Raw genomic sequence first — 27,354 nt, 5'->3', positions numbered from 1 at the left:
ATTCTCGAACCGGTTGAGGTAAGGGAGAACATATGGCTCCATATATATGGCTATTTCTTGAAGGTTACGTAGCGCTGTGATGTTACCTCGAATAAAGACTAAAGGTGGCCTACTTACATGTGCAATAGCACGTACATGACGCTCAACGTCAAACTGAGGTTCACGTCTTTCTCCCCGACGTCGTCTAACCTTTCTTCGGCTATCATGTGCATCCAAGGAGAATCGAGAATCATAAGAAAAGACGACCCGATGCCATTCCACATTCCAAAGTTGATGTTCTCTGCACCACGGCGAGCTCAACCATCAGAGGTAACACAAGATGGAGTCGATAATGCTGCAGTCCAAAAACTTATCCGTCAGTTAACTTCGGACAGGATGGCCTTATTCTCCTAACCATCAGCCAAAGATCGAGTTGTCGCACAATCAGTCTCTAATGACCATAAGTCTCAGACGTCGATCTTGAACTTCATTTGTGCCCCTTCTACGTCCAGTGCGTACTCTTCTTCGATTTTGAGCATTATCAAACCACGCTTGACAATATCTCATAACACTAGTTGGATTTCTGTTCATAAGATTAGCGATTTCTAGGAATGATAAACCCGCCTTCCGTATACCAATAATTCGACCTCTTTCAAATTCACTTAGCTGGCGATCAATTCCGCGTACACGTGCTCTAGGCATTATAACTAAACATCTACTTTGGATTTCTTCGTACAGCTGGTTTGTCGCAAAATTTAAAAAACTTTGAAAAAACGTCTACAATATTTAAGTAACCAAAATTATTCACATGAAAAAACCTTCACGATTTTTTCTTCAAATCCAATCATTCACTTCTTGCAATACTATCTATGGTTTATCAAAAAAAAATTAAAATTCAAACAGCTTCTTCTGGGTATTGCAGTTTTTTTGTCAGTTACTATAGTATGTATCAATTTGGTCACTTTTATTGCCCAAAATAGTACACGTGATGTCGCGTGGCAATTTGATTGCCCTTATTGGTGGAATTCGTGCTCATCTTCAACGTATCATCATAAAAAGTGGTTTGGGGAGTTATTAAGAGGCGATAAACACCGATGAAGGATTCTACATTCGTCAAGAAAATGAAAAAGGTTTTTAATGATTTCGACGATGATGCAAAATTCTGTGACACATGTTGAAAAACTGAAGGTGACTATTTTGCGATCAAATCTATTCTTTCAGTCGCTTTCAAAGTCCGTTATGGTTCGTACATTGCCCAGTTTACCTTAACTTCAGACAGAAAATTTTCAAGTTTATCTACACTTTAGTATGCTTATATATTTATTCAACAATCATGTATGTCATTATAATTGATAATGTTCCTTGCTAGTACATTGCAGAACAAGAATATAGAATAAAAATTTTAACACATTAGAATAACATAGTATCATCAATGATAGCATATAAGTTTCCGACAAAAAATGACATCTGAGTAAAACTGGACAAGCGTCTTTATAGAGCCATTCAAGTGGGAGCTATTCGATATTGCCTATTAAAATACCTTAAAAATGTCAAGACTCCAAGTCTTTCCGTTCGAGTGTTATCATGTACACGCATGGAAATACTTGATTTCAACTACAGATTGTTTATCGGTTGTTCGAATTTTATCGTTTGAGATCGTTCTCATAGTATAATTTATTTTACTGTACTGTCTTCTTGTCGAAATGTTCGAGCGCTCAAATACCAAGTGGAAAACACCTGGAAGTATGATTACGTCAACTTCCAGATGTTAAAACACTCATTTTGAATCAATCAAATCAGATGCGAATACAAGTTGTTGAATATTTTTCGAATCAGGACGTCAAAAATACCTGAAGCCATTGTTCCGGAACCAAGACAAATAGAGGTATGAAGCACATTATTCCATTACTCTATCCAATTTAAACACCTGTTGCACAGTGGGACTCCCGAGAAAATAAATGGGTATTTGAATAAAGGAAGCGAACGTAAATTTCCCGGATGGAAACGTGTTGTATAAATTCTGCCCGTTCACAGACCACAATCCATCACACAAGCCCCATAATATCTTCGTCAAATTACACATTACATCACTCTGACACTGAATAAATGAAACCATAACGTTCCACTCCGCTGAAAAAACAATTATTTCCAAGAAATTGCGGTCCAACTCATCATTTTACATGCAACGCAGCGATTCCTCAAATCTTTTTAGAGCGTTGTGTGTGTAAAATATACGAGGGGAACATCGACCCTTCAAACTTTATTTCGCACTTATTCTCGTATTCTACATGTTCTCGCTGGGGCCAGTATTTCGAATATAAATTCAAAGCGCATCCATTATTCTCTATGCCCGCTGCTCATTTATATTCATGAATACTTGGAATACATTGCGTAGATGATTTTTCACGTTTGTGTGGATGACTTCAACAATTTTTAATGAAATCATATGGCAATTTTTCGTGGAGGTCACAACTGAAATTAATTATGAATATTTTGAATTTGCGAGTAATTTTTACTCTAAAAAAGCGAAATATAGAAGGAGTGAAGTACCTGGTTAAAAAAAAAGGTCTGTACTAACTCGGAACTTGAAGTTGCATTTTAATCTATACAAGTTGATATAAAGGTCAAATTCGAAATATTTGTTCGCTAGGTTTCCTACTCCGAGTCAATGTTTGAGAACACTTGTAATTTAGATCACAAACCCGATATATGTACAGTTTTTCGATTTCATTTTGATAATAGATTCTAACCTTTAGTAAGATACATAAAAAGTACAAGTGACAACAAATTTCATGAACAAAATATATAATTCATTCCATATCCCCACCTATGGCATAGGTAGTACAAAACAGTATATGGGCCGATAAAGGGCTTAACCCCTGAAAAAATATCTCCCTGTAACTTATTGCAATCACTCGTCGTAGTGTATAATATATCAATCTTGAAACGTAACCTATATTTCAAAGGACCCCGCACGTTTAGTACGGAAAATGGCTTTCCGTGAATTTGGCTGAATTTTTGATATGTTGTAGTTCTTGATGAACTGATCAGAAAAGTCCCTAGCCACAAAGCTCAAAAATGGACAGTTTTCGAGATATGGAGCTTTGAAAATGGATTTTTTGCAATTTTTGGGGTTTTTGCTCATCAATCGGGGAGCTCTCATTTCTGGTTCTGATGGAATTTGGATGTTCGGCGGCCAGAACCTGACTGAGAAATGATCTACCTTGGTTATATTAGGCACCGCCATCGATAATTTTTTATACACTGCTCCACATTGGCTATGAAATGAGATATAAAATCCAAGATCTTCCATACATCTTTTCAAGCCACAAGATGACGCCAGAATAATTCACATGACCGAGAAACGACATATTGTGAGATTTTTTTAAGACAGGCCATAATATCTGAATCCTCATATATCTGATGTCCAATAATATCAAATATGTTAGCCGAAATGTTCATAACCAGGTATCGCGAGCTGTAATGGGGGAAAATGAGAAAATCATAATCATATTTCCTCGGGGATAACAATTGTGATCACTATTGATCTCATTTACATATGATATGTGATTTGTTTCTCACAAATCTCGATAATCTGACAATGGGGTGCCAAGACATTTTCCTTGGAATGTCTCGAAATTGATGATAGCATCTCACAGACAAACGAATCCGTGAAAATGTCTGCAGTTTTGATGCAATATAGTACTATACGGGTAGAATATAGAAGTCCAAGTGTTGGAAGCTAACTATGAATGGAACTTCCGATATTAACCCACGAATTCTTGAAAATAATTTTTTTTTCTATGAAATTTTTGAACTTCACACATACGAATGAATACTATCTAATAATATGATCGTTGGCTGAATGAATGAGTAGATCAATCAAAAACAATATAATAATGAGAGTGACATTCATAATAATAATAACCATAATGATAATAAACAAAAAACAATTTGAAATTATATTAGCAATCGCAAGAAATCATTTAGAATATTATGAATCGAATCGAGGGCAAAATTATCATTATTGTTATTATTATTATGAATGTTATTCTCATTATTATATTGTTTTTGATTGATATACTCATTCATTTTGCCAACGATCATATTATTAGATAATTTTCATTCGTATGTGTGAAGTTCTTAAAGTTCATAGAAAAAAAAATTATTTTCAAGAATTCGTGGGTTAATATCGGAAGTTCCATTCATAGTTAGCTTCCAACACTTGGACTTCTATATTCTACCCAGATAGAACTGTATTGTATCAAAACTGCAGACATTTTCACGGATTCGTTTGTCTGTGAGATGCTATCATCAACTTCGAGACATTCTGAGGAAAATGTCTTGGCACCCCATTGTCAGATTATCGAGATTTGTGAGAAACAAATCACATATCATATGTAAATGACATCAATAGTGATCACAATTGTTATCCCTGAGGATATATGATTATGATTTTCCCATTTTCCCCCATTACAGCTAGCGGTGCCTGGTTATGAACATTTTGGCTAACATATTTGATATTATTGGACATCAGATATATGAGGATTCAGTTATTATGGTCTCTCTTAAAAAAATCTCACAATATGTCGTTTCTCGGTCATGTGAATTATTCTGTGTGGCATGAAAAGATGTATGGAAGATCTTGGATTTTGTATCTCATTTCATAGCCAATGTGGAGCAGTGTATAAAAAATTATCGATGGCGGTGCCTAATATAACCAAGGCAGATCATTTCTCAGTCTGATTCTGGCCGCCGAACATCCAAATTCCATCGAAACCATAAATGAGAGCTCCCCGATTGATGAGCAAAAACCCCAAAAATTGCAAAAAATCCGTTTTCAAAGCTCCATATCTCGAAAACTGTCCATTTTTGAGCTTTGTGGCTACGGACTTTTCTGATCAGTTCATCAAGAACTACAACATATCAAAAATTCAGCCAAATTCACGGAAAGCCATTTCCTGTACTAAACGTGCGGGGTCCTTTGATCTTAATACCTCAAAAATTGAAAAAGCTATGAAGGAAAAACTAAAAAATTCTTGAAACTTCAACATTCTGTAGTTCAGTAACGAAGCGATAGTGGACACATGTTCATTAAGAAAAATAATGTTATTTTGACCTGAAAAATAGTGTCCAGAAATTTTTATACGGAATTTTGAATCACTCAGTATATTGGCGTTCAAGCGTAAACGTCGCTTTACATACTCGTAGAAAAGAACCAGGTCAACCTTATTTGGTCACTCCGGGTTAGCCAGCTATGAAACATCAGACTGACTGGCCAGGGAAGGGGGTGAATGCTCTTCACCGGACCAGAGTCATTTTCGTGACTTCATCAAGGGTTGGCAGTAAAGGAATGGAAACAAAAGAGAAACCTTGCATTCTGGCGGACAATCATTGGTCAAAGACAAGCCAAATCACTTTTCTCCTAATCGATGAGCTGGACGAAAAAAGTTCTCTCACTCAGTACACAGAAACTGGTGAAACTGACGGGCGCACTCACGAGGGACGTATCATCTAAAAAACGTGGGAATAGCGCCTGAAGACACATGTCGCTTTCGTCAAGAAGCTATTGGGACAGTCAAAAACTTGCTAATGTGAAGCACTTCATTGGAAAAGGTTGAAACACCTGTACTCTTGATTTGTGAAGTCGGAACAAGTGATGGATGTAGTCCCCAGAAAAGTGATTACTTCATTGAGACACTATTGCCTGACTGGTAAAAAGCGCGGGGATGTATAATAGATCTTCAGGTCAAGGTGCATGTGAAGTTGGATTATCTTTCGCCCCTAATTCAATCTAATCTAAGCATCAACAAAACTGAGACTTCGACTCTTATGGCCAGTTGCACCGTCCAAAAAAGTCAACATTGATTAAGTAGTCAATGTTTCTGGCATCCAATACTTCAAGAGTTGCTGGTTTTTCGGCATATACCAATGATTCAACAAAGCCCCATAAAAATTAATCGAGAGGCGTTAAGTCGCATGAACGAGGGGTCAGTTAGGACGAGCACTTCTGGAAATAAAGTTGTCACCAAATTCATTTTTCGATAAATTCATGGTTTAGCTAAATGTATGGGTAGCTGTGCCGTCTTGTTGGAATCAAATGTCGTCAATGTTTAGCTGATTAATATTCTGGAAACAGAATCAGTCAGCATGGTAAACTTCATGTTTGTAGACTGGGTTTAAATCTTTGTTTTTTCTGTCTATAGCTAAAACTGAAGTAGAGCTAAAAATGAACACTGAATTTACAGAGATGTCATGTTTAAAGAAAAAACAATTATTATTAGATACAATAACAGTTGAGGTATTAAACCTTTAAACTCAATACAATATATGAAAGTAATTAAAAAAAAAATTAAATCAAACGCATTTTATACCTACACATTGGAACTGAATAAAAGAATAATTCCAAAATATTATTTTTTTATTGTATATGCCATAGCCATATTCGAACGATCTTTTTGTTGAACAGGGCCTCAAAAACTGTAAACAACACTCAAATTATAACTATTCAGATAAAACACTCTCGTTTTATGAGCATGAAATCGATATTTCATTCCAAGCTATACCTAGTATTTAACGAAAATATGAACACATAATTCCTGTAAAAGTAATAACAATATTATATTCGGTGAATAATGCTCTTTTCATTTCATAACATACCTATAAATTCATTTGTGAAGTATAAGGGGTTGAAATTGGTATGAAACATATAATCACCATTAGGTTATAGAAACATAAAACGTTGTGATATAAATTCACCATGATATTTTCAATGTGCATCTAATCGAGGCTTGAATTGGAAGCTCTTTCAAATGTCTGCTCGCATTGGTATAACCAATAACAAAGTGTAGGTAATTGCATAGAAATTCTGAGTAGTTTTTCATTTGATATTCAAATTGAATCTGAATCTCCTTAAGTATTCACGGCTGCAGGATTTCAGCAGTCGGAACCAATGCATATTAAACCGTATTGATTTCGTTCAAGATACAGCCTATTATTCATCTAAAGCGACAATAATTACATGTTCATCGATTTTTTTTTCATTTGGTGATCTGTAATTGATATGAATGTAGGCTTGGTTAATCGATCGTCTAGAGGTATGATTCGATTACCTGGCCTTTCGTCTTTTTCTCCGTGACTTTGTTGGATTTGTAATAATTAAACTCTATTGAATTATTTACATCTATTTACAAAGCCACACTCATACAGTACAAACTCAGTATTGAGAATATCCTAATTACGTCTTAATTAACAAGCTACAGTACTGAATTTCGTCTTTAACTCTAGTTGATTTACTCGAAACGTCTTCGTTTATCACGTCTTCGTCGTACTTCAAGTTTTCGGTCGTCTCGTCTTTGATTTGTTCGCGACTCTTCTTAATCTAGTCCGCGAACCGTCTTTACGTCGTACGTCTTAAGTTGACCGACCGAACTTGTCTCGTCTTCAGCTTAAGTTAAACTGTACCGTCTGTACCCGACTTCGGTTTAATCTGAACTGTTCTCTCTGCCGATTGGAACTACCCTGTCTCGAATATCCCTTCTTTTCGTTTTGACCACACCCTTAGGGGAAAGTACCATCTCCTAGTCCAATGAAATCTTTTGCCGTACCGCCCCCAAAGATCTTCGCGGATTCCTGGGAATCGAATATCCTAGAAGGACTAGAACCTGAGAAAACAGATGTAACCCATCTGGCATAATCGTCTTGTTCTGAAACTTTTCCCAACCCCATAAATCTCTTAAGTTTTACAATCGACATAACACATTCTTCGACACCCCGAAGAATAACACATCCTTTATGTACAATAACCATTCGTTCCCTGTAAATCCATTGAATTTGTCATGCCCTTGGCACTTGAAGAGACTAATAGGTTTCCAAGCATCCGGTTGACCATCTCAATTATTTACAGGGAACAATAAACTGGATCCTACATGAATGGTCACATAGTGGCCGAAACTCGGTGTGAAAAATCATCTTAACATTTTACTCAATAAATAACCGACGTTACCGCTAAAAAAAAATTTTTTCTCAAAATTTCGACTTCGGACTTCTGATGAAGAAGTGACAAATTTCATTCTCCGGAGCATTCTTTTGAGGATTGCAAAAAGTAAATAGCCACTTGGAGCCAGATCTAAAGAACAAGCTGGGTGTTCAAGCAGTTGGAAGCGTAATTCTTTCAATTAAGTATAATTTTCATCGATTTGCGATTGTTGTGGGAAAAAATTTCTAATATTTTCCTAAACATCTGTTTTGACACGCATCTTTTGAAACTACTATATCACAGTGGAAGTAACAATGTTTCTCTGCATTTTTTAGATAATTTGATTTCAATTCTTAGTCAAACAGAAAAAAATTCAACTAAACCAAATTCTAAATATATCTTCTATAACTAATTTTTTTTCAGGAATTGATGGGATCATCTGCACGTAATCTGAGAGCACTAGTCACGAAAAGTTCTTTCAAGGAAAGATTTAAAGTTGCACAGTCCTATCTGGCGAAATTGAAATTCCTCGTAGAAGATGTGAGTATGTTGGAACGATCGATCTCTTTTGTTAGAATTCCAAGGATTTTCCAACAAAGTTTGGCTCTTATGTCAAAAATAGAATACAATAGATTAAATTGATATATACAGGGTGATTCACCGCGATGGCCTATTAGACGTTTATGGAAAACTAATCATAATTTTGAACTGAAAATTTGCATGTTGCGGTTAAATATTTTCAGAACTCTACAACTTCCGGTTATACCGGAAACATACTACTACTTCCTTATTTCAAATGGCACACCCAGTATATTATTGCATTATTAAATAGCTTCTTTGAAGACAATTCCTTATAAAAAAATGGTGGTGACCGAGACCCACATTTTTTTGAATATTTCTACAGAAAATTTTTTTTGGAAAAACCTTTCTCATTTTTGATTCTTCAATTTTGCGATTTGGATCAAAAATGTACGGTGTGTTTATAACAACATCATGAACTTGGACAACTTATGTCCATCAAAACTCAAGAACCTACAACCTATTTTGTATTATTTCAGCCGAATCTACGTACAAAAATACTGGGTGTTACTCAAGCAAACCCTATACCTAAAACGAATACTTTAAGAGTTATCGAGGAAGAACTTTAAATGAGGAAAAACCGCAATTCCTCACTGCGTGGAATAGTCTGTGACTTATAGACACAGTTATAAATTGCGATTTTTCCTCATTTAAAGTTCTTCCTCGATAACTCCACTTCAACCAGGAGTTAGAGGTTTGAAGATATGTTAAGGAGAAAGATCATTGTCTGAAACCCCAATATACAAATTTTCAGCACAAAATTGTGATCATTTTTCCATAAACTCCTAATAAGCCATCGCGGTGTATCACCTTGTAGATATGGAATGCATAATATATCTATTTTTTTATATTTGAGTTATTTTGCTATTTATACAATAATTTTCAAACATACGTTGAACTCTGCCTGAAACGACATTCTCTTTCTCCCTATAACTGCTCTATTAAATTCGATTAAAATAATACCTCAATTTAGTCAACAATACTGCTGTTTTACCCTTCGATAATAAAAGTATTAAATGATCCACTTCATTTTTGAAAGATTCCTCAATATATCCGTCGATATATAACCGTTGAGGATGTTCATCCCCTATACCCCTTTTTTAAGCAATTCAGCTACAGCATTGATCAAAATTGTTGCAGATGAGCGATAGAAATAATGTCTTATGTATTAGCCAAATTTAGAAAATTTTCAACTTTTTACGGAATTTCATCAAGATGATGTATTTCCACTACTTGCCTAGCAACCTTTCCATTTAATATTGAAACAAAATCAATATTTTTTGTGGGGTGGCATATAACTTTTGTTCATTTCAAATGATTTTGGCTTGCTCGGTTTGTTATTTGGTATTGGGTATCAAGGAAGTATGGCACTTACAGCTAGATACAGTTTCTATCTATTACTAGTCAATTGAGGAATTCTAAATATTTGTAGTTTTCGAGAATGGAAGCTGAGAGAAAAAAATCAATTAGCCCAATAATCTGTAATTTTCTATCGAATGGAAAGAATGACGATTCGTAAAATTTCTCAAAAAGTTATGTGAAGGAATTATTTCGCAAAAAGATAATCTTGGATCTCAAACTACGAAAAACTTCGCGAACTTTCTCACCCTATCGAGGCGTTCAACAAAGTGACAAGATCCAATTTAAAGTTTTGACATCCTACTCAGCAGCATTCATAAACAATCGCACACTTTCAGCCTCAACATGCTCTTCCAGACGTGTTTTTATGGCTCATAAGTGGAGGCAAGAGACAGGCATATCAAAGGATACCCGCTCGTGATATCATATACTCTGTTGTTGAAGAGGAGAGGGGTAAGGACTGTGGAAAAGTTCGTACGATGTTCCTGAAGGTGAGTAGCAATTTCCTCATTAAAAATTTCTGGAGGAAACTTTAGAGATGACGAACACTTCGTGCAAGTTCCACTCTTATCAGTCTAAAATGAAGGATTTAATATCGGGGACGAGAATCGTACCATCTTGGGAAAACATTATTTATATAATTTCTCCTAGCTCTCGGCCATCGATATAGCCATCTTCAATGAGCTATAATTTAATATGACGTGCATTTAAATAATAAAAAAAACATATGTCTCGATGGCGAGATGTCCCTCAAGGATTTTTTCCATCTTTTAAAACAATCATAAACCCATCTCGTATATACTCAAAAATTTCACCTATTAAATTCAGTGAAATATTTCGAAATACATAGTCGTACAACTTTGCTTCCACCGTTTTTTCCGAAATTCGAGGCTTTATTTTAAAAAACTGGTTATACATTTATGATTGGAATCAGGACAGCCGCCAGAAGCGGCAAACCGGAAATTTTGCCGGGGCGCCAAATTGTAGGGGCGCAAAGTCAGTTAATCAAAGTAGACATACTTTTAGAAACAGAAATGTTCTCTTTGTAGTAAAATAATATTTTCAATAACAAATTTTTTCGAAATCAAATAGGCTCTCTCAACTATATTCATGAAAATACAAATAGGTACTAAAATGCACCTTCAAGAACTATGTCGTTTTTTACTATAGAATCATAAAGCGTCGTACTTTCGAACTATGCAGGACGTTTTTTGATGAAATCGACAAAACGTCCTTCAATAAATTTGACAAGGTGATTTTACGTTAAAAGAAGACAATTTCATGTGCAATTGAAAAGATGCCTGAGAGGAATAATAGAGGCTCCTTAAAAGAAAATTCAAATAAATAAGGCAAAGCAGGGCAGCGAAATTTTATTTTGCCGGGGCGCCAAAATGTCTGGCGGCGGCCCTGGTTGGAATGACTTTGGAATCGTGAATATTCGGTTTAGTCGTCGACGTAGAAGCATGGCCCGAATGTCCCCATCATTTTCTGCGCTTGGGATTATCGGAATGAATCCATTTTTCGTATCTACTCACAATGCGATGCAGAAATCCCTTCCGTATTTGCCTTGAAAGCCGCTATTCACAAGCAAACAAACGCCGTCAAACATCTCTCGGCTTCAACTCGTACGGCATCCAATTTCCTTGTTTCTGAATCATTTCCATGACTTTCAGGCGATTTGAAATATCTTGTTGCGTCAATGATCCTGCCAATACTGGTTTCGTTTGAAACGATCGAGTCTTGATCAAGTAATGCCTCCAATTCTGTATCTTCGAAAACCTTCTCTCTTTCACCGCCATACTGGTCTTCGACGTCAAAATCACCGTTCTTGAAGCGTTGAAACCACTATCGGCATGTTTTTTCTCTAATAGCGACCGCATCATAGGTATTTGAGAGCATTCGATGAACCTCAGCCGCAGATTTCTTCATATTAAAGCAGATAATGGAAACCTCCCACAAATGACGAGAATTTGGCTCGTGAGCTGACATGTTTGATCGAGAATAACTTGCAGACAAAAATCGACTGATATTGCGATGGTGTTACGTTTACAAATACCTAAGCTTATTGTATGACATCTACGATCTATTTATTTCGACTACCACTTACTACTACAGCATCTATTGCAAAACGGCGGAAGCAAAGTTGTACACCTAATATTATACGAATTTCAATGTCACTTCAATAAATTCACGAAATGATGTTAAATATGTGAAAAAAATCCTTTTCCTCGAATCTATGAAGAGGAAAAATGACAGGTATTCAAAACATCGTGCTATTCTAATCTCCGATCTGATACTACCTCAAGACAATAGCAAAAATTAGACTAAAATACATTGTACCAGTTTATACAACATGTCCTATGATCAGAGGGATGTCGCCACTGATACTGATCTTGATTTTTTTTAGAGATATTTTTTTGCTCCTAGAATTTGTCAGGATGTGAAAACATCCGGAATACCTTATACCAAAATTATTTCTAAATATGACCAAAAGTGAAGATGTAAAGAAGCTGAAGGTCGACAATTAGAACATATCTTAAGAATGTTATTGGAATTTCAACTAACTTTGATAACAAGTGAATTTTTCGAATTTTTCATTATGACGTTAGATTTATACAGAGGTTTCCAAATTAGACTTGAACCTTGAAGGGTGTGTTTGTATGGCTTATTTGCTGTCGATTGAGCCATATTTAGTGATAACGAAAAAATCAACAGTTTGCGAGATATTTGAGTACTTGTAATTTTTAAAGATTTCTCAATTTACTTCAATTTTCTTCATTTTTTTCTTACTTAATCGAAGTTGATTATAATTTTGGATTATTTTCGTGGCCAGCGAGAGGTCAGCATCTAACACCGTTAGAATAGATGAAGCAGCGAGAAGATTGAAAGTAAGGTGAGAAATTTATCAAAAAAAAAAGAACTCAAATATCTCGGAAACTGTTGATTTTCGACTATCAATAAATATGGCTCAATCGACATCAAATGAGCGATATTCACACCTCCTCCAAAGTTCACGTCTAATTTGAAAACACACTGTATATAAAAAAAAATTATTAGATAATCACCAATTGTTAATACGAGGCGTGTATTTAAAGTAAGGTCTCCAAGGCCATTATATCGCCGCAAGTAGCGCTACGTTAGGCCGCCCTCCACCAATCGACACCTGGTGGAACTCATTAGGACGCTCAGTCTTGACGTAGCAGCCATATGCAATGGAAGTGCCGGTTGTCGCTTCCGCCAGGTTCGAGTTACGTTCAATCATTAAGTTTTTGCACTCAAAAAAAAAAACTGCACCTATCGAAATTCATCGTCAATTGGAAGAAGTGTATGGTGAGAAATGTATGGACGTGAAAAACGTTCAAAAATAGTGTAGTGAATTTTCTGCTGGCCGACTAAACGTTCACGACGAGGAGCGCAGCGGCAGGCCGTCACACTCGGACGAAACAGTGTGGAAAGTTGAGGCGCTTGTGCTGAAAGATCGCAGGTTGACTCTCAATGAGTTGTCCCAAAAACTCCAAGATGTGTGCAGTAGAGACTCTATTCATTCATCTAGGAAGAATGAATTTTGCGAACGATGAAGAAGTTCATGAAGCGGTCATTTCGTTCTTCCGCGAGGCGGCGGGATCGTGGTTCGAGGAGGGGATACAAAAGTTTGTCGTACGAATGACGAAGCTTATCGAAGTGAATGGCGATTACGTAGAAAAATAGCTTAGATTTCAAGCTTTAAAGCAATGTGCAAAACTTAGTATAAATGTTATTTAATGTGAAAAAAATAAATTGAGACCTTACTTTAAATACACGCCTCGTATGTACTATGTCATATTACCACGTACAGGCTTACGCTTTCGTGATTACTGTTTTCACCTGTAGTGCATAAAATCAACTAAATTATCATTATTAATGTATTCTATTGATGCCTTCCCACCGTACAAAGAGAATTGAATTTGAACACAGATCCACCATTAGTCAGTATTACAGCTATTTATACTGAATATAATTCAATAATAGCAAGCACTAGGACACGAAAGCAGAAATAATTAGCGATAATACGATCAACAAAATGTCGGAAAATTGAACATACAATGGACTAGTTTTCATTTTTTTGTTAAGGATTAATTCTAAAAATTGAAGTAAAATCAAACAAAAATGTGGAAGAATCATTGAAATATCTCTAGAAATGAAAAAGTTATGGCTCTTTGAAGTTGCGCTTGGAAGAATAATTTCATAGTACGTGTAAGTGGCGTGACGTCACACACTAGACGACTGGTATTCGCAGAGTGCTTACGAATTAATTGGTGTAAAATCACTTGTGCCGTTCGTGTCGTGTTTTGTTCGTTACACGATGGCTGAAATAACTTACTATATACATACATATGAATTACTTTTTTCTCTTTTTACTTTTTACTTCTCACATAAATATGTTTTGCCATTGATAGACTTCAACAACCAGTACTCAACTACAAACTGTTTATGAAACGTTTTTTAAATAAATCATCGTTATGAGTTGAACCATGATGAAGCAAACTCAAAAGTAGATACTTACTTGAAAAGTTTAACTCCTTTTATTTCAGCACTGACATAAGATGGATTTGAAGAAAAAAACTCCATCACTGCGAATATATCTATTTTAGGCAAATTGTCAGTTTGTCCTTTCACGAAGCCTTCTTCCATTATGGTGACATAAAATCAAAACTCGAGTTAAAACTACACTGTACAACTATAAACGGCGCGAAAGCCTTGGCGCGGCTAAATATTTAAACGTAATTTATGGTGTAGCGATCACAGGCAAGTGCCGTGAGGTCACAGACCAAAGACGTTCCGCGCTAAAATACGTAAATTTAAATAATCTATTTCTCAGTCATTTATTGATGGATTTTCAAAATTTATCAGTTTTGCTCTATATTTTAATTCTATCGTGTCAAATATAGTATTATCGACATCACTAAACTAGTAAATTCTGATGGATGTGTTCAAAATAATTTTTCCGCTATTTCGATATGTCTGAGTATATTTTATCTCGAATATCAACAGATTCCGAGCAGGAAAGGTGCCAAGCAGAGCGGTTGGACGATACCCTGCAAGCTCAGAATTTTCCTGTGGCTGGGCACCCTGAAACACAAGAAATATTTCATCAATGGAATTCCGAAGGGATACGAGGAAACCCAAGAGTTCAAGAATGTGGAGAGACCTCGAGCGATGCCTCCATCCACCATACATTATGTGGAAAAACACGTGAGTTTCATTCCTTACATTTTCGTCTAGAGCGTTGTTTTGTTCTCATTATCATATTTTCAATATCGACTGACATTGCGTTCGATCGCCAAATACCAATCTAAATTTTATTCAAGAAAGCTCTTCTCAATGATATTCCGAATACTGGTTTTCCAACTAAGGAAAATTCATTCTGATTCCTATTACTAGCTTATGAATGATGAAATGTATTTGAAATAATATGGAAAACATTGTAAAATGATTCAATTTTATATGGACAGAAAGCTGAAGATAATTTCCTAATAAACCTCTCAAAACTTTCCGTTCTATAATTTTACTATAGGTGCTCGATATTTAAGTACCTATTGTTGGTTACCCAATGCAAGTTCTAAGATTAAAGCTGTCCATGTGATAATATTCTATCTAATAACATTATTGCTCAACACTTAAAGGACTTGAAAAGAAAAAAGAAGAAGATGTACAATTTCCAAGTGTGTAATAATATCATACGATATTAATAATCTATATGGTTAATGTATCAGCAAAATACCATCAACATAACAATTGTCAAACAGAAGATTTCCACGCTATTACGTATGAATCATAATCGAAAGTAACCCAAGGAGAATGCATGTCATCGAGGGAGAGTAGCGATATACCGGTTTCCCCCTTTTTAGGGACTGTTTTTATTCCATACCTCAAGTAGTAAATATACTTAAACAAAACATCATGAGTCCCCAAGGCGATTGGCGTTTCCAAATAACTCGATTGAGCTATTGAGAATTGTTGGTTGAATAGATTTTCAAAATTGCAAACCTTGCACCCTCATCAGGAATGAATGTCGTGTTTCGCATTAGCAGAAAGTCAAAAATTTCTGCGTTATCTATACTATAATGTCAGAAATACTGACGGGGTACCGAAAAAATGTAAAAAACCAAACGTAATATTTTTTCATGAAACGCCATATCTAATCGTTTCTGAGATATTTATATTTTCGGTGAATATGTATTTCAAAGTTATTGACTCAGGCTCATCGAATATTTTTTGCATGGTCAAGTTCTAAAACAAATCCATGGTCCCTTGAATACATCTCTCCCCCTGAATAGGATCATTCGCCATATGGAATTGATATGGTAATATTCGGGTATTTGCTTAATCCAATATCTTAATATTGGAATATTTAGTACACGTGTCATTCGATCCATGATGAGGATTTACATCGTATATGAAAACGGAATTTCCCATGAGAGTTTGTGAATTGATAGGCAAATAATGTTGCTGCTGACTCATGTATAGATATAGGATTCAACTCATTCAGTAAAGTAATCTAGTGTTAAGAGTCCCAGGTCTATAACCAGTAAAAACACATTTTTTTCTCAAAAATTTTACTTTATGATTTGGGCTTCAACCTTGTCAATCACTTCGTCAGTAGAGTCAGATTTCTTTCCCTGGCGCACCTTTTAACCATTGTTGTCGATGGAGCAGAGTCTGATCAACACTTACCAAGACATTGATCTGCTTACATAGTGTTGTTCTCAAAAAAAAGTCTTCAATCAATAGAAAAAAATCGTTTTTACCCATTTTACAAATAACATTGAATCATTCACTTGATCCAGACTTCACTTTCGAAATATTGACAAGCTAATTTTGAAGCACGTTACTAACGAGAAAACAAGTGATAAGACACTGGAGATGCCAATCTGCTTAGTGCTTCGTGCAAACTTTCGAGTTGATAGTATCATCAGAATAACAGATCTCAGGCTACTCTGAGAAACTATCCAGGGAAGGTACCGGCAGTGAGGGAATTGGGAATCCATAACTAATTACATACCATCATCGAAACTTCCCAGTAACGAGATGATAAAGAAAATGAGCATCGATAAAACCATCACTACGATACTAAGTACAAAACAAGATTGGGAAAGGAAGTCTACAATCCCAGTTCTCAAAAAGAACAACATTAAATGCTTCACAGATGATTCTGAAACAACTGGCGCTGGAGCATTTGGGTTTGGCTTTGGTTATGGAAATTAATGTCGGGAATGAAAACATAATTTACAGAAACGGAGCCAAAAACTCCTTTCATTGGACCGGAACCTTTCTGTGTTATAGGAAACTGTACATACAAGAAAGAGTTGCAGGAGAAGCCAAAAACTGGAGAGAAACACTCTGATGTATTCTTCTAGGGTTGGATCATTTCAAATAGGTTCTTCGAAATATTGACACTGCGAGATCCAAGAGTATCTGGATCTCAGCATGAATATACTATACTTCCTCACTGGATTCCTCACAGGATATTATCGCCTAAGGAAACTCATGAGAATGGGTCTAGCAGAAAATGACGAGTGCATATTCTGTGGAAAAGAGGAAGGCAATGCAAAATCTGCTTTGGGCAAGAAACTTGTTGAAATGAGGAAGTAGCCTCCTTGAACTCTAGAACTGGAAGGCAAGCTTGTAGATCACGTAATGGCAGAAAAAGACCATTATATCGGAGTGCAATGAAACTCCTTCAATTAAATAATAATTTTAATCATCAGAACCATAGAAAATCAAGCAGAATATCAACAACAAAAAATATTTCCTTGACAACAGACCAGAGCAAGTTGGAATTTAGTGTGTATAACAAGAATAATAATTTCAATTACCCTGCAAAATTTCTTGATGATAGAATGATAGCGTCAACAATAAAATATTCAAGAAGAACTTAACTTTTACAAAGTTGACAACAGTGGAAAGATTCACAGACTTAGACGTGAATGCCCGAGTAAACAGTGTGGAGCTGGAGTCTTCATGGCAGCCATGGAAGACAAGCACTATTGTGGTAAATGTGGATACACCCTGGTTTTCTCCAAACCAGAATAGTTCTTATCTTTATGATTCAATAAATATTAAAATATTAAGAATATCGAAAAAAATTGGGAAAGCACTGGCGTAAAGTCAGAAGCATTTGAGCTCCCGTTCTTTCATTCTCTTATTCCGTTCTCAGAGAGTATCTACATAACTGTATTGGATCAGCAATATTACGAAAGCATCTGGTTGAGTAATTTTTTTAATACAGTTCAATATTTTAGTAGGAAATTTCATAGATATTTCTATTATATATGTAGGCTTGGTTAATCGATCGTCTAGAGGTATGATTCGATTACCTGCCTTTCGTCTTGTTCTTCGTGACTTTGTCGGATTTGTAATAATTAAACTCTTTTGAATTATTTACATCTATTCACAAAACCACACTTATACAATACAAACACAGTTTATACGGTTCTTAATTTCGTCTTTAACTCGTTTGTTAATTACTCGAGTCGTCTTCGATATTTCACGTCTTTGTCATATTAAAAGTTTCGGTCGTCTCGTCTTCGATTCGTTCAAGACTCGCTTTTAATTCAGTCCGCGAACCGTCTTTTCGTCATACGTCTTGAGTTGACCGACCTACTCTTACTTCGACTTAGACCGAACTTGAACTTTACTCGTCTTCGACTTTACTTGAACTCTACCTGTCTTCGACTTAATTTGAACTGACTCTCGACTCAAACTTACTTCGTCTCCTGACCGCAACTTACCCCGTCCACTCTGAATATCCTTCCCTCCTTTCAGCTTGACCACACCCTTAGGGAAAGTACCATCCCCTAGTCCAATAAGAGTTTTGCCGTACCGCCCACAAAGCTCTTCGCGGATTCCTTGAAATCGAATATTCTCGAAGGACTAGAACCTGATACACAGATGTGACACATTTGGTACAACCGTCTTGTCTTCGATCTTTCCTAACCCCAGTAAATCTCTTAAGTTTTACTTAACCGACATGACACATCTTCGACACCCCGAAGGATTAACACTTCCTTTTTATGTACAATGTACATACACATGTACAATGTGATATCATGGAGGCCTATGATGAGGGGTTGTCCAGTATCCTCGTGCTGCTGGACTACTCAAAGGCTTTTGATACAACCAACCATGAATTGTTGATTGCTAAAATGAAATATTACGGCTTTGATCTTACGTCGTTGCAATTGATCAGATCTTACTTAAGTAACAGAACTCAGTATATATCCAGCAATAATACTTTGTCATCTCCGACTAAAATTCTTGCTGGTGTACCCCAAGGTTCAGTGCTTGGACCATTGTTATTTATAACTTATACTGCTGACATAATAAGATCTATAACCCATTGCAAATTACTAGCTTACGCAGATGACTTCCAACTATATTATCATTTTCCTAAAGAATCATATGAAGAGGCTTCTCGTGTAATCAACAATATTTTACATCTTGTGCAAGAACTATCTACCGTACATAATTTAGTCCTCAATCCAGAGAAGTCAAAGGTAATGTGTTTTGCCAACAAATATACTGCTAGTTTCCTCAAATCAAATATGTGTATTGAATTGAATAATCATCGCTTGGAATTCACTGATGTCGCTAAAAATTTGGGTTTAATAATGGATACTGATTTACGCTTTTCAGAACATCTAAAGACTTTACTCATGAGGGCATATTCAAACTTGAGACTTATATACCCCAACCGGCATATACTTGATATGAAGACCAAGAGAACTCTTTGTGAATCTCTTGTCTTATCCCAGTTCACATATTGTGATTTTATCTATGGGCCGTGTTTGACTAAGATTAATCGCGATAGAATACAAAGAGTGCAGAAGTCGTGTTTCAGGTTGATTCATGGTGTAAAGAAGTATGATCCTATTAGTTATAAAATCAGGGAGGATGAGAGTCTTTTTATGGAATCGAGGAGAAATTATCACCTAGGTACTTTCACTCATAAGCTTCTTTGTAATGCCGAGGCTCCACCTTTCCTCAGGAAGAGATTCGTTCGTCATAGTAACGTTCATTCGAGAGTTACAAGATTTCAGGATGAATTTGTAGTGCCGAGACATAAAACGGCTTTATTTCAGAGAAGTTTCATCTTTCAGTCAATAACATTTTACAACTCCCTACCGAATGAGTTCAAATTGTTGAATATCAATAAGTTCAAGTATAAAGTTAAAAAGTATTTGTTGTGTGAGCAATAATTGATGTATATTATTTCAAGGGTGTGTATGGTTGTAATCTTCATGCTGTGGATTTCGGGTGCTCATTGGGTATACATTTCATATTTTGTTTTATATGTATGTATATATTGCTGACTTGTTAAATATTATGTACTTGTTGGATGCTAGCTCATTGCCGGTTTGGGGAGGGTTGAGTTTGAATAGCAGTCTGCTAGACTTCGCCTTCCGCTGCTAGGTGATGGGTTCATGTATTTCTCTATTTTCTTTTGTGAAATAAAGACGTCATTTATTTATTTATTTTATAATAACAATTCGTTCCCTGTAAATTCATTGAAACTGTCATGCCCTCGACACTTGAAGAAACTAATAGGTCTCCAAGCATCCTGTTGACCATCTCAATTATTTACAGGGAACAATAACTGGATCCTACATATATATTTTTCTATGAGAACAGCCATGAGTTGATTGACAGAATGAATATTATCAACAATATGGGTATAAGTATATATAACTCCTGACTTCACATTAGAAATTCCCTCATATCTATTTCAATATTCCTATTTAATCTTATTATTTCATGTTGAAATGTATGTTCCAAGATCTAAATAAATAAATAACAAAATTAATTATCCATCTTAATAATCATCTAAATCTTCCAATTTCAGACATTCCAGTTGAGAGCGCATATCTACCAAGCAAGATCCTTAATAGGCAGTGACTCTTCAGGGTTATCAGATCCATTTGCAACAGTTATAGCAAGTGAATTCAGCAAGACGACACAGGTGAGATCGATAGGTTGCAAGGTATTTATCAAGATCAATCACTCACTGTCACTCTGAATAAAATATTATTTCATAAGGAGGAAAAGTAAAACTTTTCCTGGTGAGCCTCTAATTGAACTAATCATAGGTCATAATTATATTGAGATAAATATGATTATATAACTCATGTTCTGATGAACCAAGAGAATCCGTAATTTCCCATAGTTGATCCCGTATTGATAAGTGGTACCCTTGACGACGTGGTATAATCGTTTTGGTTTCTCGCCTCCTACCATATTGGGATAACTTCCATAGTAACATTCTTGAACGTTAGCCAAAAAAATAGATGACAAGCTCAGTGAAATGTCATTGAATTATCAAAATGCAGTGCTTTGGTTATAGTTTTTTAAATTATTCGTTATATAATCGTAACGAATACTAACTCGAGCATAGACAATTCATTTCGATTATAAAGGGTGTTTTTTTTAGAGCTCTAGAACTTTAAATTGCAATAAAACAACGATGGATAATTCGATTGATATGAATTTTATTTATCCGCAAGATAATCTTGTGGCATTACATTTTAAATATGATTTCTGGCATATGACCGCCACGGCTGGCTGGCTGGACGTCCAATTTTCGATGACTTTTTGCAACATTTGTGGCCGTATATCGGCAATAACACGGCAAATGTTGTCTTCCAAATGGTCAAAGGTTTGTGGCTTATCTGCATACACCAATGACTTTACATAGCCCTACAGAAAGTAGTCTAGCGGTGTTAAATCATAAGATCTTGGAGGCCAATTTACAGGTCCAAAACGTGAAATTAGGCGGTCACCAAACGTGTCTTTTAATAAATCGATTGTGGCACGAGCTGTGTGACATGTTGCGCCGTCTTGTTGGAACCACAGCTCCTGGACATCATGGTTGTTCAATTCAGAAATGAAAAAAGTTAGTAATCATGGCTCTATACCGATCACCATTGACTGTAACGTTCTGGCCATCATCGTTTTTGAAGAAGTACGGACCAATGATTCCACCAGCCCAAAAAGCGCACCAAACAGTCAGTTTTTCTGGATGTAACGGTGTTTCGACATACACTTGAGGATTAGCTTCACTCCAAATGCGGCAGTTTTGTTTGTTGACGTAGTCATTCAACCAGAAGTGCCCTTTACGCTAAACGAAATAAAATGGACGTAGTGCGCGATACGTATTCCGCACAGAACCATTATTTTCGAAATAAAATTGCACCATTTGCAAGAGTTGTTCAGGCGTGAGTATATCCATGATAAATTGCCAAACTAAACTGAGAATAAATCACTTGACAGCAGTTAAATCGGTCGTCATCTTGAACAGTAATGCTAACTTAAAGTTATATACCTCGAAAAAAACACCCGTTATGAACTTCATCACAAGACGTAGTTCGCGAAACTCCACTCGAGTTGCTCTCTCGTGCTGTTTTGGTGAATCGGTGTATAATCGAATATTGTCTATGCTCTAACTGATATATTGTCTATTATAACTTTTAACAAAGAGCAAGAGGCGAGCATATCGCAAAGCGATGTCTTCCTACCAACCTGCCATTATCATTCTCACTAAAATAATATCGAAAGAATATCATGTGAATGAAACTTCTAAGAGTGGAAAACATAACATACCAACAAGAACATTCGGCAGGCCCGCATATTTAACATATTTCCCCGGAAGCGATGGAGATGATCGAATTTCCTAACTGTGTTTTCTGTTGCAGGTGATCGACGAGACCCTAAGTCCCACCTGGGACGAGCTGTTGGTTTTCGAAGAGATTCTTCTCTACGGGTCGGCCGAGGAGATAAAGCACGATCCAATTTCAATCATAATTGAAATATTCGATCAGGATAATGTGGGCAAATCTGAATTCATCGGACGGGCCCTGGCTAAACCCAAGGTGAAATTGAGAGGGGAAAACTATGCCAAACCTAAATTTCCGCCGATGTTGGAATGGTTCGTATATACTTTCATTTTGATCTTGTATAGTCGTTGTTGAAAATTAATTTTCTTTTATTGACATCGTAATGGATTAATAGGATATTTGAAAATCATATAGGAGGTGTTAGATGATAAATGGGATTACGCTCAGCTGATGTTGAAAGACATAGACTAGTGGAATAAATTAAAGGATCAAAATAAAATTCGAAATTTTTAGAGGTTTTTCAAATGGCTATATTTTCGATAATAATGGAAGTATCGCAATTTGAAAGGAAGTTTTTTGAAGCTTGAAGTTTATAGTTTACAGATCTCATGATGAAAAAATTTTTCAAGCAACATGTACCGGTCAATCCTAATGAATACAGTATCTAAAATTTCTGCGAAATCTTTTCAGTTTTTATTTTTGGACCGCAGACTTGGAAATTTTTTTCCAACTTGACCACTATATGGATGACATAACTTGTTCATTCAACTTCAATATCCTGCTTTCAAAATTTCGATATTCTGAAATATCGAACTTTGAATTGAAAAGGACCTTTTTGTCTTTAACTGTCAATATCTCACCATCAATGATTGCACAGAAAATTTAGGGGATGTTTTAAAAACTTGAATGAATGAATTCTCTACAAGAAGTAGCTATGGTATTTTCGGAAAAAATTTTTCTTCGCTTTCTACATTAATTTAAAAAGTTGATAAAAAAGGGCTTTTGGATAATCAAGCGCTGAATTGAAAATATCGAAAAAACCATCAATGTTGAGTGTGCGTTTTACAGTTCAATATCACCACAAAAATCCCAGAGAATTTCAGTTCAATCCATAGAGCGGTTTTTTTGTTTCATTCGATCGAATTTTCAAAAAATTAAGTACTACTAATCAAAGCTACGTTTTATCAACTTCCATTATTGAAAGCTGCCTTGGAGGGACAAAGTTACATAGCCTCTGAACTATAAAATTATCAAGGACCACACTTTTAAATTCCTCAAATTGAGAATTTCAGTTGAAATAAGGAAAAAGTACGCCCGCATCCAAAATATAATATTAGAGCTACCATTCCAAAATAAGCTTCTGATGATCGTCGAAGAAAACAAGGGTAATTGTAATTCCTAGCTGAAGGTATGCTATAAAATGTCCTCATCTGGTCATAAATTTTATTCGCCAACGTGCTCTATAAAAAACGCTTCGATAACAGGTTTAGTCAGCCCATTTGAACGATTTATTTACTAGGTACTTCAAATAAATATTATACAGCTGAAATATGCAACACCCCTAGATTTTCGGTGAAAAATGCAATTCCTAACTGATTAGAATTGGCTCAATATGCAAATTAATACAATTCCATATCTACCTGTTGGGAACAATAATCTATTTTTAAGAACGAATAAGGTCCAGGAAATATTTAGTTCATAGGATGTGCATTGATGGATTAAGTATTTTCGAGACTGAATATATTATATTCAGAATGTTCCAAAATCGGAGGTGCGAAGAGATTCCTAGAATAATTTTGGGGAAAAAAGTCCATAAACGCTCTCTTTTTCGAGGTACAGGCTGTTCCTTGTAGTCCTACTTTTTTGTGATAATTATACCAGTTCATCCAATCTTCATAAATTTTCATATTATTATAGTTATCTAGGAAAACTTATATAACTAATTTATTCATCCAACTAGATCTTTATAATGATTTGGAGTTGCCAGAGGATCACTAGAAAATGGTTTGATTTTTGTGTTCTCGAAATCGCTACAAGAAATCAAAAAGTGTAGTACTGGATCGAGTTTATTTCACATTTTTCTGAACTGCTCACTAGCAGTTTAGAAGCCACTACACACTGACAATCACGTGATATAATTGAATGTCCCCGAAGCAGTTTTTGTCATTTTCTTGGCACTTTTACGTTTCTATCTGGATAAATTGTAGTGTATTTAATTACCCGCTAGCTCCCATTACCCCAGTCTACCCTACCTAGATTGAAATAATGGAACGAAACTATTTTCAAACCATGAGCTTTTACGTGCAATTTGCAGAATTTAAGTTATAGGTACCTTCTGACTGTGCAGTAAATGCGCGAACACATTCGAGAAAACCAATTTGCAGTAAATCACTATGAGTTTCACCAGACCTTATACGACGCTTTTATCGAATTATTTCCCAACATTTTCGCTGAACACGGAATACATGAAGGCAATGATTTACTCTCCATTTGATACAAAGTTTCAAAAAAAAAAGGGAATTGCCCTTTTCATTAGGAAAAGTGATATCCTGTCAAATTGGCTGAATTTTTGATATGTTGTAGCTCAACTCATTCCAAACAAAATTTTTTATTGGCTAGTTTTGACGGCAGTGGCCCCTGAAAACTCTCATTTGTTCACCATTCTTAAACAATACAAATGGATAATCATCACTATTCTGAGTAATCAAGTTGTGAAGAGCCATTAATATGAGAAACTATTAAAACCATTGTCCTTTGGTGTCGTTACATTTGGTCAATTATACAGTGTGTCCCAGCTACTCACAATTTTTTAAGTTCAATAATTCGAAAATGGTTACAAATTCCTTAGCGATCTACAATGAAAAAAATTTATGAATCCTATTCTACACCTTATTCTAAATCACATTAGAAAAAAATATACGAATTAGTTTTCAGGGGCCTCTAGTGTTGAAACTAGCCTATAGAAAAACTTTGGTCTAACAAACTTTTTGTTTGGAATGACTTGGACTATAAAATATTGAAAATTCAGCCAATTTGGAGGTTACTTTCTCTAATAAAGTGTGAGATAATGGTTTGCTTTGTTTAAATAATGCTTTTTTGAAATAATTTATGATCATAAATCTGAACTTATTTTCTGTTTATTTATTTATCAGACCATTCAATAGCCTAAGCCAATTGAAGAATGGAAACTAATTAAAAATACATTCCATATGAAAAATAAAAAACAAAAGAAATCGGAGCCAAGTGCTAGTCATGAATTGATTATACAAAAAAAAAATGAGAAACACTCACAACTAGCTCCACATTTTGTTATTTAATTCAGACTATGATCGAAGAATAGTCTTCCTTGTAACAGATGGTCTACTATCGAAAATATCAAAAACATCCTGAACAGAGAGGTAGCTCTGACACATCCGGTACAGAGGCGACAAAAGAAGTACATTAGTGCGCGGAAAAGGAAGGTAATCTGGGCACATTTAGATCAATCAAAGAAAGTAAAAAGGGACAATCAATCCCGGAGCAAAGAATTTTCTGAAGAATTCTAGAGCATTTTTCAAAAATCGCCTTTACACTTTTTCAAAACCAGAAATGTGAACACCGTACCCCGGGATCCAGACAACGCACGCGTACTCAAACTTTAACCTCACAAGAGCATTAAATAAAACAAAGAGCGTTCCAGAATGGATTAACCACTTAGAACTCCTGAACAGAAATCCAAACGCCTTAAATCCACAAGACGTAATCCGACGCACGTGGGGTGTGAAAGTCAATCTCGAACCAAATACAACACCCAAATCTCTGTACTCATCCACCCTGGAAAGAATGTCTAACGTTACAATTGCCCATGAGACTCTAAAGACTGATTTCTAGGGGTGATTTGGCTTTGCCTTCTCGGATTTATAACCAAGAAATTATAAGGAAATGATTAAATTTATCATAAAATAAACCTGAGAAGGAATTTTTTTGAAATTATTTGACACAAAAAGAATTCTACCAAACCTGAAATACGTTTCTACAAGATAAAAGCTACGTATACTTCCCAAAGTCTCGACAATTATTGAAAATCCTTCAGAATATTATCTCTGTTTCCTTCTCTAGATACGCGCATCCGCATCTCGACCAAAGGCATACGATGAATATACAAATTACCGCGTGCAAAATCGTAGCAAATGTGACCCTCATATTGAAACTCAATTGGTGCCATTCTTCAAGTGAATGAAATTAAGCAACATTTATTCATGTTGGGAGGAAGTGAATTTCTCGCGCACCAACAATTCAACCCATCAATATCACCCTGAAGTTCCCAACAATCCTCAACCGACAGAATCCGCCGAAACAACTTGCAGTCATCCCCTCAAGAAACGGCAAATGTCTTTGATGAAATTAAACATAAACATTATGTTTCTCTTTGTTGGTTAATCAAGTACACACTCAAAAATTCAAAAGTATCGATCTCCTCTTCGCTCTTCTGAACCAACATCATCCGATACCAGATGAAAAACCACTGTTTGAACTTTATTTACGATATTGTTGTTCCGTAATCCTGTCGAACTACATAAAATCTTCATTGAAAAACTTTACTCGGGTTTGTTATCTCTTGAAGTTCTGAATTGAATAATCCATAGAACTAGAAGCACTCCGACTACGCGTTTGGAGTTGAAAAGGTGAAGTTTTGGAGACAGATAGATTACAGCTGCTATCTATATATTATCCCAAACATTTGCATCTTCATTGAATTTCAGTCCTAATAACAAAGTTGGGGCTACCAGGAGCTTTATTCAGTTTATCTTTGAAGCAAACTTCCACATT

General features: G+C 35.7%; 1 protein-coding gene across 6 annotated transcripts in view; it reads left to right on the top strand.

The window, feature by feature from the left end:
• Window positions 1–27,354, top strand: part of LOC123673941 (otoferlin-like) — a 218,658-nt gene that overhangs the window by 148,258 nt on the left and 43,046 nt on the right. For all 6 annotated transcript variants that reach the window (XM_045608715.1, XM_045608718.1, XM_045608716.1 and 3 more), the window contains 5 exons: window positions 8,381–8,497; window positions 10,234–10,386; window positions 14,927–15,127; window positions 20,778–20,894; window positions 22,624–22,856. In XM_045608715.1, the coding sequence (XP_045464671.1) occupies window positions 8,381–8,497; window positions 10,234–10,386; window positions 14,927–15,127; window positions 20,778–20,894; window positions 22,624–22,856 (821 nt within the window). The remainder of the gene's footprint in view (window positions 1–8,380; window positions 8,498–10,233; window positions 10,387–14,926; window positions 15,128–20,777; window positions 20,895–22,623; window positions 22,857–27,354) is intronic.

This window comes from Harmonia axyridis, chromosome 2 (assembly GCF_914767665.1).
Source record: "Harmonia axyridis chromosome 2, icHarAxyr1.1, whole genome shotgun sequence".
Classification (NCBI taxonomy): domain Eukaryota; kingdom Metazoa; phylum Arthropoda; class Insecta; order Coleoptera; family Coccinellidae; genus Harmonia; species Harmonia axyridis.
The sequence above is the reverse complement of the archived record's forward strand: the minus strand, read 5'-3'. Positions and strand labels throughout refer to the sequence as shown.